The 14718-nt window shown below is 44.3% G+C and overlaps 2 protein-coding genes across 2 annotated transcripts; both read right to left on the reverse strand.

Annotated features, from left to right (window-relative positions):
* Window positions 1-491: 491 nt before the first annotated feature.
* Window positions 492-1430, reverse strand: LOC140912343 (olfactory receptor 8U3-like). The gene has a single exon (XM_073346572.1). The coding sequence runs from the start codon at window positions 1428-1430 to the stop codon at window positions 492-494; it is 939 nt and encodes a 312-aa protein (XP_073202673.1).
* A 7939-nt stretch (window positions 1431-9369) lies between these two features.
* LOC140913754 (olfactory receptor 8U3-like) lies at window positions 9370-10302 on the reverse strand. Its single transcript, XM_073350554.1, has one exon. It carries the CDS (start codon window positions 10300-10302, stop codon window positions 9370-9372), a length of 933 nt encoding a protein of 310 aa, XP_073206655.1.
* Between the last annotated feature and the right edge of the window lie 4416 nt (window positions 10303-14718).

Genomic DNA, 14718 nt, shown 5'->3' on the forward strand with positions numbered 1-14718 from the left:
GTTTCCTAATGTCCAACCTAAACCGTCCTTCCATGGGTTCTTGTGCTATCCGCCCTCTGCCCACACACACACCCTCTTTTGCAATTTTATTCCTAATTTTATTCCTAAATTCTGTGTAACGAGTTGGGTCACAGAAACCGCTTTGGAGCTGCCACCCGATATACTGAGACATGAAATTGAACATTTCACCCTCAAGGTGGAGGTCCCCAGCCACCAGCTTATAAAATCATTCTCTCTCTTTCTGGCCCTGTGATGCTTCCCATGTTTTGTCCACTGATCTCAGTTGGGGCCTGCAGACCTTGAAGGAATACAAAAAAAAATAATACAAAACATACAAAAACCTTGAAGGAATATAAAAAAAATAATAATAACAACAGTATAATAAAGAACAATACTCCCACGGGCTCTGAAAAATTACTTTGTAATGGGCTGGGAACTGAATTCACCTGTTTCCACTCCCCTCCACTAAACCAGTACCGAATGAAACAGATTCAAGAATTGGTTATGAGTTTATTTAATGCTTTCCTCAGGGCATCCTTCACCTCCGTATTCCTCAGGCTGTAGATGAGGGGGTTCAACATGGGGATCACCAGTGTGTAAAACACTGAGGTCACTTTGTCTGTGTCCATGGAATAGCTGGAGGTGGGACGTAAATACATGAAGAAGAGGGTGCCAAAATACAGGACTACTGAGGTCAAGTGGAAACTGCAGGTGGAGAAGGCTTTGTGCCGGCCCTCAGCAGAGCGTATCTGCAGGATGGTGGAGATGATATAGACATAGGAGAGGAGGACAGTCACAAAGCTGCTCACTGCAATGCAGCTCATGAAAGCAAACATCACAATCTCATTGATGTGGGTGTCAGAACAGGAGAGCGCCAACAGTGGGAGGACATCACAGAAGAAATGATTGATGATGTTGGAGCTGCAGAATGACAGCTGAAATGTACAACACATGTATATCATTGAATCCACCACCCCCACAGCGTATATCCCAGCCACCAGCTGTTTACAAAGTTGCCTAGACATGGTGACCGTATAGAGCAGCGGGTTACAGATGGCCACATAACGGTCATACGCCATCACAGCCAGCAAGAGGCACTCAACATCTCCAAAAAAGAAAGAGAGATGCATCTGCACAGCACAGGTAGTGAAAGAAATGCTTTTCCTCTGGACAGAGAAATTCAGCAGCATTGGAGGGGAAATTATCAAGGAAATGCAGAGGTCACAGACAGACAAATTCCTGGGGAAAAAGTACATGGGTGTGTGGAGTCGGGGATCAATTGTGATTAACAAGATCATCCCCCCATTCCCCACCAGGGTGACACCATAAATCAGTAGAAACACTCCAAAGAGGGGGACCTGCAGCTCCGGACGATCTGTCAGTCCTGAGAGAATGAACTCAGTCACCTCTGAGTGATTTCCCTCTTCCATCTCCTCTGAACAGTGATCAGGCAGCTACAGAGATGTTGGCAGGTGGATGGTGCAGAAAACCTGTCCCTTCTCCGTAATGAAGAAAGTGAAGTTGAATGCAGATCAGTTTCTCAATGGACATCAGTACCCACTCAGGGAAGGGCTTAGTCCATAGAGCCAGATGTTCACAGCTGGTCATTCCAGGTGTTCGATAAAATGCACACTCTGTGCAAACACAATGACACACAGGTTAATCATGCCCCCCCCACACAAATACTCCTGTTCACTAATCCGAGCAACAAGTAGTGACTTGTGACTCTGCTGTGAGAGAATCAGTATGAAAGGATTATTCCATCGCTAAAGAAGGGGTGAGAGTAAAGGAGTGTCAATCTTTTGACCCTCTTTGGGCAAGGGGAGCTCTGTGGCTTGGCATGTCCGTTTGGGGTAAATTTACTCACTGTGCTAATTTAGCTTTTTGGCATTTATTGGAGCCTGTATGAAAACCCAGCAACATCATGGGAAGCCCTGGCTTCAGTGACTAGGTAGTTGCCTACTTTTTTCCAACCAAGGAGGTCGCTCCTTTAGCTGCAGGGGTAGGAGTTGGGGCTGAGGCATTAAGAGTTGAAGGTACTGAATTTAATATCTGCTGATCCCCGTGGTGTCTCTATGTGTGTGTGACTGAAATTCAGGACAATAGCACGTACCTGCTGAGAAGAGAGAGAGAGATGTTTCATTTTTCCTCATCGACAGAAACTGACTCTTTGGGGCATTTGTGAAGTTTTATACTCAGATGTGTGATCTATGGGACATGATTCCAGAAGTAACTGGGAATACCTGAGCTCAGAGAGACAACACCTAATTAATGCATTCAGTGAACCAAAGCTAACCTCGGTTAATTGGTGCCCTGGGGATTAATTAGACCTACTCTTTTTTACTGTGTTATTAAATGATGCAAATTCTACCAGAGTTACAGAGTATGAGGTTAGGGGTATATTGCATCCTGCTGTTTTCAGTGCAAGCTGGGTACTGTGTAGAGCTGATCCACAAAGGTTTTTTTTCTTTTGTGGAGACCAAAATCTATTAGCTAAAAATGTAATATTTCGACCACGGGGGTTCCTCAGATACCACACACCACCAATCTCTTCCATGGGCCAGGCTCCCAGGTTGGACTACATCCCCCATGATGCATGATGGTCTCTCCTCTTGCTGAACTGCCCTGGAACATCACCAGAGTCCCACAGCCATGGTTTAGGGAGGAGGGGAGTTTGGTACTTTGATGGAAAGCTTATAATTTCCAGGGAAAAGATAATTTCTCGGAAAAAATAGTTCACTGGGAAATCCAATTTCCTATAAAAAAAAAACTTCTGAAGAAAAATTTTCAACCACCTGAGCAATAAATTTGGAATCAAAGGACCAGAAAGTTAAATACAGGTGAAACGTACTAATTGTTTGCAGCTGTAGCTGACATCTTCTCAGTTATTCATGGTTTCAGAGTAACCTCATTGTCCTGGCCCCAGTAGGTGGAATGTAAAACCTGTAAAACATGTAAGAGTGCTCCAGATTATCTCGATAATTATAGCATGCCAATCACCATGGTATCTTACATCCTTCCATTGCTAGGTTACTCCCCAAAGTAGAATCACAAAATCATAGAATATCAGGGTTTAAGGGACCTCATGAGGTCATCTAGTCCAAACCCCTGCTCAAAGTAGGACCAATCTCCAACTAAATCATCCCAACCAGGGCTTTGTCAAGCCTGACCGTATAAACCTCTAAGGAAGGAGATTCCACCACCTCCCTAGGTAACCTATTCCAGTGCTTCCCCACCCTGCTCGTGAAAAAGCTTTTCCTAATATTCAACCTAAACCTCCCCCACTGCAACTTGAGAACATTACTCCTTGTTCTGTCATCTTGTACCACTGAGAACAGTCGAGATCCATCCTCTTTGGAACCCCCTTTCAGGTAGTTGAAAGCAGCTATCAAATCCCCCCTCATTCTTCTCTTCCGCAGACTAAACAATCCCAGTTCCCTCAACCTCTCCTCATAAATCATGTGTTCCAGACCCCTAATCATTTTTGTTGTCCTCTGCTGGAAGTTTTCCAATTTTTCCACATCCTTCTTGCAGTGTGGGGCCCAAAATTGGACACAGTACTCCAGATGAGGCCTCAGCAATGTCGAATAGAGGGGAACGATCATGTCCCTCAATCTGCTGGCAATGCCCCTACTTATACATCCAAAAATGCCATTGGCCTTCTTGGCAACAATGGCACACTGTTGACTCATATCCAGCTTCTCGTCCACTCTAACCCCTAGGTCCTTTTCTGCAGAACTGCTGCTGAGCCATTCGTTCCCTAGTCTGTAGCGGTGCATGGGATTCTTCCGTCCTAAGTGCAGGACTCTGCACTTGTCCTTGTTGAACCTCATCAGATTTCTTTTGGCCCAATCCTCCAATTTGTCTAGGTCCTTCTGTATCCTATCCCTCCCCTCCAGCGTATCTCCCTCTCCTCCCAGTTTACTGTCATCTGCAAACTTGCTGAGGGTGCAATCCACACCATCCTCCAGTTCATTTATGAAGATAGTGAACAAAACTGGCCCGAGGACCGACCCTTGGGGCATTCCACTTGATACTGGCTGCCAACTAGAAATGGAGCCACTGATCACTCCGCATTGAGCCCAATGATCTAGCCAACTTTCTATCCACCTTATAGTCCATTCATCCAGCCCATACTTCTTTAACTTGCTGGCAAGAATACTGTGGGAGACCGTGTCAAAACCCCTGCCAAAGTCAAGGAACAACACGTCTGCAGCTTTCCCCTCATCCACAGAGCCAGTTATCTCATCATAGAAGACAATTAGATTAGTCAGGCATGACTTGCCCTTGGTGAATCCATGCTAACTGTTCCTGATCACTTTCCTCTTCTCTAAGTGCTTCAGAATTGAAAAGATAGGTTCACTCATTTTCCTTGATGGAGATCACTTGATGACCAGAGGAGCTCAGGAGGAGACCACAGCATGCTACGGACTTCTGCAGTTCACAAAACTATCCCTCTTGCATGCATATTATCTGCACACAGAGCTCAGTTTAAGATGATAAATAAATCTATGGGTCAACTAAAATAGCAATGCTCTCATCGCAAATATTAATACATTTTTGATAATGTATGTGAACGGACTTCTGCAGTTCACAAAACTATCCCTCTTGCATGCATATTATCTGCACACAGAGCTCAGTTTAAGATGATAAATAAATCTATGGGTCAACTAAAATAGCAATGCTCTCATCGCAAATATTAATACATTTTTGATAATGTATGTGAAGTTATAAGATTACACTCTATCATGTTATTCATACATGTTCCAAACTGAGGCTGGCAAACTGCTCTCTCTTAAACAAAGAAATGTGTGCTCTGTTTAATTTTGTATCTAAGCTGTAAACAGAGTCGTTAAGCAGGAAGGGAAACAAACATAGCCCAAAAAGGTGAGGAAAAAGCAGCAGGGAACATCCTTCTACACAGAGTTTTTCTCTTCTGGTAAACAGGTGGAAATGTTTGTCAAAGTAGGGATAGCACTATAAAAAGAAGGGGCAGATATCCCAAGGCACCGCTCGCTCTCTCTCTCTCTCTGCCCACTGAAACTGACTTGTTTGTCCATGACTTGGTGGTATTTCTTTGTTTTTCCTCCCTTCACTTACAATGAGGATGGAAGCAGTACTTGCTCAGAACCCTAAAATCAGTACCGTAAAATCAGTTTTGAATCTTTCCCTGTTTGCTAACCACACCAATGTTACCCTTAATACCTCTGGAGCTGCTTCCTGGGATGACTTTGAGATTTTCTCCCTGGATCACCTTTGCTCCCAGGACAACAGGTGTGCACAGCACATGCAATTAATGTTGTTGTCGTGTCTTTCCTTGTGGAAATGGAACACAGGGGGCCAGAGAATCAGCTGGTCTTGATCGCTGTCTCTCCCGTGAGGCCTTTTGAATATAATATGAAATTGAGGTGATTGTACTCCCCTTCATGTGTTGGTCACTGGTGGTTAACAATGAAGATCTCTGCAGCAGCTCTGCAGATGTTGCAACAAAGTATCTCCAATCATGCCACCCCCCTCCCTCCCTCCTGTCATCTGCTGTGCTGTTTTCCCTGCCAGCCTGGGCCTCCAGAACCCTGCCTTGTTGAGCCAGACACACTAGCCTTTTTTGAAGGAGAAAGTAGTTAAGGACATTGAGGTCAATGGGACAAAATACAACATGGTTTTACAAAAGGTAAATCGTGCCAAACCAACCTGATCTCCTTCTCTGAGAAATTAACAGATTTTTTTAGACAAAGGAAACACAGTGGATCAAATTTACCTAGATTTTAGTAAGGTGCTTGATACGGGGTGACACAGGGAATTATTAGTTCAATTGGAAAAGATGGGGATCAATATGAAAATTGAAAGGTGGAAAAGGAAATGGTTAACAGGGAGACTACAGCAGGTCCTACTGAAAGGTGAACTGTCAGCCTGGAGGGAGGTTACCAGTGGAGTTCCTCAGGGCTCAGTTTTGGGACCAATCTAATTTAATCTTTTTATTTCTGATCTCGGCACAAAAAGTGGGAGTGTGCTAATAAAGTTTGAGGATGATACAAAGCTGGGAGGTATTGCTAATTTAGAGAGAGACCGGGATATCATACAGGAAGTTTTGGATGACCTTGTAAACTAGAGTAATAGTAATAGGATAAAATTTAATAGTGAGAAGTGTAAGTTTATGCATTTAGGGATTAATAACAAGAATTTTAGTTATAAACTGGGGACGCATCAATTAGAAGTAGTGGAGGAGGAGAAGGACCTTGGAGTATTGGTTGATCATAGGATGACTATGAGCTGCCAATGTGATATGAACGTGAAAAAAGCTAATGCGGTCTTGGGATGCATCAGGTGAGGTATTTCCAGTTGAGATAAGGAGGTTTTAGTACCGTTCTACAAGGCACTGGTGAGACCTCACCTGGAATACTGTGTGCAGTTCTGGTCTCCCAAGTTTAAGAAAGATGAATTCAAACTGGAACATGTACAGAGAAGGGCTACTAGGATGATCCGAGGAATGGAAAACCTGTCTTATGAAAGGAGACTCAAGGAGGTTAGCTTGTTTAGCCTAACTAAAAGAAGGTTGAGGGGAGATATGATTGCTCTCTATAAATATATCAGAGGGATAAATACCGGAGAGGGAGAGGAATTATTTAAGCTCAGTACCAATGTGGACACAAGAACAAATGGATATAAACTGGTCATTGGGAAGTTTAATCAGAGGAGTGAAGTTTTGGAATAGCCTTCCGAGGGAAGCAATGGGGGCAAAAGACCTATCTGGCTTTAAGATTAAACTCGATAAGTTTATGGAGGAGATGGTATGATGGGATAACATGATTTTGGCAATAAATTAATCTTTAAATTTTCATGGTAAATAGGCAAAATGGCCTGTGATGGGATGTTAGATGGGGTGGGAGCTGAGTTATTACAGAGAATTCTTTCCTGGGTATCTGGCTGGTGAATCTTGCCCATAAGCTCAGGGTTTAGCTGATCGCCATATTTGGGGTCGGGAAGGAATTTTCCTCCAGGGCAGACTGTTAGGGGCCCTGGAGGTTTTTCGCCTTCCTCTGTAGCATGGGGCATGGGTCACTTGCTGGAGGATTCTCTGCTCCTTGAAGTCTTTAAACCGCAATTTGAGGACTTCAATAGCTTAGACATAGGTGAGCGGTTTTTCGCAGGAGTGGGTGCGTGAGATTCTGTGGCCTGCGTTGTGCAGGAGGTCAGACTAGATGATCATAACGGTCCTTTCTGACCTTAACATCCATGAATCTATGAAATCCTCCCCCCACACACACACACACTCACACAAACATTGTTTTGGGACAAAGCTGTTAGGAGTTTTTGTAACATGTTTGTGAAAAGTTTCAGGTCAATCCAAACGGTATTGTTTTTGACAATAATTTAATTAGTCAAGATGAAATTCACTCATTTCTGGACACCTTTCCATCCCAAAGTTGGGAAATTACTTAAAGAGGCATTTGAAGAGGTGACCGACAAATAAAGTGGAATATAGTCACCTCAGTTTTGTATCATGTTAAAATGACCTCACAGGAGAGACAGCGATCCAGGCCAGCTGATTCTCTGTCCGTCTGTGTTCCATTTCCACAAGGAAAGACACGGCAACACCATTAATTGCATGTGCTGTGCACACCTGTTGTCCTGGGAGCAAAGTTGCTCTAGGGACCAAATCTCAAAGTCATCAAAGCCAAATTTAACCTCTGCCGCCAAAGTTAGCAGCTCCAGAGGTATTAAGGGTAACATTGGTGTGGTTAGCAAACAGGGAAAAATTCAACTCTTAGTCTGATTTTTGGGTTCTGAGCTGGTACTGTTTCCGTCCTCCACTCATTGTAAGCGAAGGGCAGAGAAATAGAGAGGTACCACCAGGTCATGGACAAGTAAGTCAGTTTCAGAGCATTTCAGCCTTTAATTGAAATGAAATTCATGGGAGGGGAAGGAAGAAATTATCCTAAGAGGAAATTTTTCAACTTTTCTGAACATATTTACCTATCAAAGGAAGGAAAGAGTTTTATCAAGGGAGGGAGAAGAGTGACAGGAAAAGGAGAGAAAAATCGCTTTAATGGGAAGGGGGAAAACTCACCGATCGATACCGGGAATATCTATACTAAGGCCATTACATTGACTCAGCTATGATGTGCAGCGGTGCCATAGTGTAGATGCTTTCCACAGTAAAGGAAGGATTTTTCCTTCGATGTAGTTAATCCACGTCCCTGAGAGGCAGTAGCTAGGTCAATGGAAGAATGACACTGAGGGTCAGTACAAGCTAACTGCCACCCACAGGGTGTGAAAAGTTTCCCCTCCCTGTCTGACGGAGCTCTGTTGATCTTTTTTTTTCAGCATAAACCAGGCCTCAGAGAAGCTGCCGATGGAAAAGACCATTTGGGAAATCGAGTCCTATCTCCCGGCCAGGGCAGCAGAATCCTCTTCGGTTCTTTTTGTTCAGGCTCGTTGGAAATATTGCAGCTGTCCCAGCTTCCCCGTAGAGATTATTCTGCATTCTGATTGAGCTCAGTGTCAGGCTGTGTGTGTGTAGTGGGCACTCTGACTCTGTGTGTGTGTGTTTGGTGTGCAGTGGACACTATGTGTGTGTGCATGAGGTGGGGGTGCAGTGGAGCTGAATGTCAAGTGGAGACGGATGCGTGTCCCTTGCCCTGCCAGTGCTCAGGCTGGCGTCCCCCCACCCCCGAGTGCAGGGCTCCTTGTGAGATCATAGAATCAGAGGACTGGAAGGGATCTCGAGAGGTCATCTCGTCCACTCCCCTGCACTCACAGCACAACTGAGTATTATCTAGAACCATCCCTGACAGGTGTTTGTCTCACCTGCTCTTAACAATCTGTAGCGGTGGAGATTCCACAACCTTCCTGGGCAAGTTATTCCACTCCTTAGCCACCCTCACTGTTGGGATGTTTTACCTAATGCCCAACCTAAACCACCCTTCCTGCAATTGAAGTCCATCGATTCTTGTGCTGTCCCCCCATGCCGCCCACGTCCCCCCCCGCCCCAGACACACACATTGTTTTGCAATTTTATTCCTAAACTCTGTATGACAGGTTGTGTCACAGAAACCCCTTTGGAACTGTTTCAGAGTAGCACCCATGTTAGCCTGTAGCCGCAAAAAGAAAAGGAGGACTTGTGGCACCTTAGAGACGAACAAATTTATTTGAGCATAAGCTTTTGTGAGCTACAGCTCACTTCATCGGATGCATTCAGTGAAAAATACAGTGGGAACTGCCACTCACTGTCCTGAGATGTGAAGTTGAATATCTCACCCTCTAGGTGGATGCCCCTAGGAACCAGCTTATAAAATCATTCTCTCTTTCTGGATCTGAATTCACCTGTTTCCACTCCCCAGCACTAAACCAGTACACAGTTAAACAGATTCAAGATTTGGTGAGGAGTTTGTTCATTGCTTTCCTCAGGGAATCCTTCACCTCTGTGTTTCTCAGGCTGTAGATGAGGGGGTTCAACATGGGGATCACCAGTGTGTAAAACACTGAGGCCACTTTGTCTCTGTCCATGGAATAGCTGGAGGTGGGACGCAAATATATGAAGAGGAGGGTGCCAAAATACAGGACCACAGTGGTTAAGTGGAAAGTGCAGGTGGAGAAGGCTTTGCGCCGGCCCTCGGCAGAGCGGATCTGCAGGATGGTGGAGATGATATAGATATAGGAGAGGAGGACAGTCACAAAGCTGCTCCCTGTAATGCAGCTCATCAGAGCAAACATCACAATCTCATTGATGTGGGTGTCAGAACAGGAGAGCGCCAACAGTGGGAGGACATCACAGAAGAAATGATTGATGATGTTGGAGCTGCAGAATGACAGCCGAAATGTACAACACGTGTATATCATTGAATCCACCACCCCCACAGCATACACCCCAGCCACCAGCTGTTTACAAAGCTGCCTGGACATGCTGACCGTATAGAGCAGCGGGTTACAGATGGCCACATAACGGTCATACGCCATCACAGCCAGCAAGAGGCACTCAACATCTCCAAAAACGAAAGAGAGATACATTTGCACAGCACAGGCAGTGTAAGAAATGCTTTTCCTCTCGGCTAAGAAATTCAGCAGCATCTTAGGAGAAATTATCAAGGAAAGGCAGAGGTCACAGAAAGACAAATTCCTGAGGAAAAAGTACATGGGTGTGTGGAGTCGGGGATCAATCGTGATTAACAAGATCATCCCCCCATTCCCCACCAGGGAGATACCATAAATCAGTAGGAATACCACAAAGAGAGGGGCCTGCAGCTCTGGACGATCTGTCAGTCCTGAGAGAATGAACTCAGTCACCTCCGAGTGATTTCCCATCTTCTCTGAACACAGATCAGGCAGCTACAGAGATGTGGGCAGGTGAAGGGTGCAGAAAACCTGCCCCTTCTCTGTAATGAGGTAAGAGAGGATAAATGGAGATCAGTTTCTTAATGGACATCAGTACCTGCTCTGGGAAGGGCTTAGTCCACAGAGCCAGATATTCGCAGCTGGTAATTCCAGGCGTTCGATAAAATGCACACTCTGTGCAAACACAATGACACACAGGTTAATCATGTCCCACACACAAACATTACTGTTCACAAATCCGAAAAGAAAACAGTAACTTGTGACTCTGCTGTGAGAGAATCAGTCTGAAGGGATTATTCCATCTCTAAAGAAGGGGTGAGAGTAACGGAGTGTCAATTTTTCCACCCTCTTTGGATAAGGGGAGCTCTGTGGCTTGGCATGTCCGTTTGGGGTAAAGTTGCTTACCGTGCTTAGTAAGCTTTTTGGCATTTATTTTAGCCTGTCTGAAAACCCAGAGACATCATGGGAAGCTCTGGCTTCAGTGACTAGGTAATTGCCTACTTTTTTCCAACCAAGGGCTTTGCTCCTTTAGCTAAAGGGGTAGGAGTTGGGGCTGAGGCTTTCAATACCTGCTGATCCCCAAGGTGTCTGCGTGTGTGCGTGTCTGTAATTCAGAAGAATAGCACATACCTGCTGAGAAGACAGAGAGAGATGTGGTGGTGTTTCATCATTGTCAGAAACTGCCAGTTTGGACCATTAGGGAAGCTTTATACGAAGATGTGTGATCTATGGGACATAATTCCTGAACTGGGAATACCTGAGCTCAGAGAGCCATAACACGTCATTAATGAATTCAGTAAACCAAAGCCACCCTCTGTGTAATTGGTGCCCTGGGGATTAATTTGACCGACTCTTTCTACTGGTTTATTAAATGATGCAATTACTACCAGATTTACAGAGTATGAAGTTAGCGGTATATTTCATCCTGGTGTTATCACTTCAAGCTGGGTACTGTGTAGAGATGATCCACAAAGGGTTTTGGGGTTTTTTTGTGAAGACTAAAATCTTTTCACTAAAATCTTAATAGTTTGACTCGGAAATACCATGGGGGTGCCTCAGACACTCCACAGCACCAATCTCTTCCATGGGCCAGGCTCCCAGGCTGGACTACATCCCCCATGATGCATGATGGTCTCTCCTCTTTCTGAACTGCCCTGGAACATCACCAGAGTCCCACAGGCATGGTTAGGGAGGATGGGTGTTTGGTATTTTGATGGAAAGCTTATAATTTCCAGGGAAAAGGTAACTTCTTGGAAAAAATAGTTAAATGGAAAATCCAATTTCCTATAAAAAAACTTCTCATGAAAAATTTTCAACCAGCCTTAGCAACAAATTTGGAATCAAAGGAACTGAAAGTTAGATACAGGTGAAACAAACTAATTGTTTGCAGGTGTAAATCTTCTCTGTCATTCCTGGTTTCAGAGTAACCTCATTGTCCTGGCCCCAGTAGGTGGAATGTAAAACCTTTAAGACATGTAAGAGTACTGCAGATTATCTAGCTATTTATAGTATGCCAATCACCATTATATCCTATGTCCTTCCCTTGCTAGGTTACTCCCCAAAGTAGGAAAGACAGGTTCACTCATTTTGCTTGATGATGACCACATTATGACCAGAGGAGCTCAGGGGGAGGCCACAACATGCTACAGACTTGTGCAGTTCACAAAACTGTCCATCTTGCATGCATATGATCTGCACACAGAGCTCAGCTATAAAATGCTAAATAAATCTATGAGTCAACTAAAAATAGTCATGCTCTCCTCACAAATATTAATAATATTTTATCATGTATGTGAAGTTGTAAGATTACACTGTATTGTGTTCTTAATACATGGTGAAAACTGAGGCTGGCAAACTGCTCTGTCTTAAACAAAGAAATTTGTGTTCTACTTAATTTTGTATCTAAATAGGTGAGGAAAAAGCAGCAGGGAACATCCTTCTACAAAGACACTTTGTCTTCTGGTAAACAGGTGGAAATGTTTCTCAAAGGGGGAATAGGACTCTAAAAAGAAGGTGCAGACATCCCAAGGCACCTCTCTCTCTCTGCCCATTGATTCACCACATCTGAAGGGATAAAGGAAGCAGCCATTGGAGTGGGGGATGGCTCCTGACCTAAGATGTTTAGTCAGTGAGAGTGCTGAGAGCATGTGGTGAGGAAACTTTTCCTTTGAATTTCACATCATTTGTTAATTTAGGCACAAGTTGCATTCTACCTTTATTTTTCTTGAAACCATCTCTGACTTCTATGCCTCCTTATTTCCACTCACTTAAAATCTATCTTTGTAGTTAATAAACTTTGTTTTTTATTGTTTTATCTAATCCAGTGTGTTTAAATAGAAGTATCTGAGAAGCTAAGTTGCAGGCATGTTAGTGCTATTAAAGAAATAATGGACAATGTAGCTTGTATTGTCCAGGAGAGGACTGGGCAACACAGGACGTACATTTCTGGAGGGAAATCAAAGACTGTGGAATGTGTTGGGGTCACCCTGCAGTATAAGGAAGGGTGGTGAGAGCCTGAGTGTAGCCCAACTATTCCTGGCCCGGCTGCAGTTACACACACATGCCTCGGGTGTGATTTGCATGCTAGATGGTTGTTTGTGAGTGGCCAAAGTTGAAGCCACTTCAGCAAGGCATTGTAAGGTTTCAGGCAGGTATGACACAGCTCCTGATTAGTCTGGGTTGGACCCTGGTATGTCACAGCCACCAACCTAGAAAATATCCCAGGAACACCAAAGGTGTGGTGCTGATTGACAGCAGTGTTCAATTGACATGAAAGTGTAGGTCCCCCAAGGGATGGGCCCATGCACTGATCCATGGCTTCAGATGCACAAGGACGTTGTGGTCATCACCTCTCCACAAGGAGACCCAAGGCAGGCCCAGTGATGACTCCTCCCTTCTTCACTATGGTAGGAGAAATTATCCCGCAAGGGTGTGCAGGTTTGGGTGGTATTATCAGTGCTACAGGGAATGTTGGTGCCCCCTTCTCCTAAGTGGTCCCAAACTGTGAGGCATTGCAGGGTCGATTGTATTCAGAGGAAAAATTGATGATCCAAGTCAGCTACATTCTTTGGTATAATCCATGGCGGAAGGGCTACAAAGAATGGAGGCAAAATCCTGCTTCCCTGAACACCACTAGAAACAACCAAAAACCAGCAATCTCTGTATCCAAAGTCTGTCACCCCAGGTCTCTGCCCAGGAAACACTATGCCCCTACTTCCTCTGAGAGTCATGCCCATAACTCCTCCTCCTGGTTTTTGTGCCTCCTGTGATCCGTAGGTGCCTGGGGCAGTCCTCGCTGAAAATGCCAAGGTCAGGGCAGGCTGCAAAAAGGAGGATATTCCCCAAACTGGTGGTTAACCCTGAAGATCCCTGCAGCATCTTTGCAGATGATGCTACAAAATATCTCCGAGCATGCCAGCTCCCTTCTGATTCTTTTGTTAGTTTTATTTATTTCCCATAATTTATACTCCGTGAAACAGAGTGTGATGTTGCACCCCATAATTCTTTATAGAAATAGGCTCATAGCTGTAAATATGACATATCTTGAATATGTTTTATGCCAGATATGCTGTGTAACATATCTCTGCAAAGCTTATGATCTACTGGATATATTCTGTTTGTGCGCATGTAACGTTTTTGTATTCAAAGTTATGAACACTTGTTATGAATACTTGTTTGATTTTAAGGACCCTCAGTGAAGCAGTTGGACAGCTTCCTGAGAAAAGATTATTCTTTGTAAGTGCCCAATCAAGAAACACTTAAGCTAACAATGAACTTTGAGAGATGCCAATCCACATCTGAGCTTTCCTGGGAATGTAGTGTTGTTGTTTAAGGAACTGAGTCGTGCATGGACATGTGACTTGCCCATGTGACTATAAACGCCATCTTGGAGCTGGATTCTGCATAGGAGAGGGGAAGGGGTTTCCACCCACAAGAGAGAGACTAAATAAGACCCTGGGGAAACCCCTGCATTTTGTCTTCAGCTGGCACAAAAGATAGCCCCTCCACCCCAAGGAGATGCCTGAAAGAAACTGGAACAAAGGACAGTAACTACAGGGGTGTGAGTGATTGCTGGACCCACACTAGGAGGAAGTCTCGTCTGTAAAACAGGCTAATTGCAACATCTTTGAGGGTGAGATTTACCTGCATTTAGTTTTCATTGTATTAGGAATTTTACTTATTAATTAACTCAGAGTATGTATTAATTCGAGGGGGCGGGGGGCAGGGGCGGGCAAACAGCTGTGCATATCTCTCTAACAGTGATATAGAGGGTGAAAAATGTATGTTTACCCTATATAAGCTTTATAAAGAGTAAAACAGATTTATTTGGCATTTGGACCCCATTGGGAGCTGGCTATCTGAATGATAGAAACAGGAGCACTTCTT

The sequence above is a fragment of the Lepidochelys kempii genome, chromosome 6, assembly GCF_965140265.1.
Source record: "Lepidochelys kempii isolate rLepKem1 chromosome 6, rLepKem1.hap2, whole genome shotgun sequence".
In the NCBI taxonomy this organism is placed as follows: domain Eukaryota; kingdom Metazoa; phylum Chordata; order Testudines; family Cheloniidae; genus Lepidochelys; species Lepidochelys kempii.

Coding starts and splice junctions, on each gene's coding strand:
- LOC140912343 (XM_073346572.1), bottom strand. CDS start 1,430: ATGGAAGAGGGAAATCACTCAGAGGTGACTGAGTTCATTCTCTCAGGA.
- LOC140913754 (XM_073350554.1), bottom strand. CDS start 10,302: ATGGGAAATCACTCGGAGGTGACTGAGTTCATTCTCTCAGGACTGACA.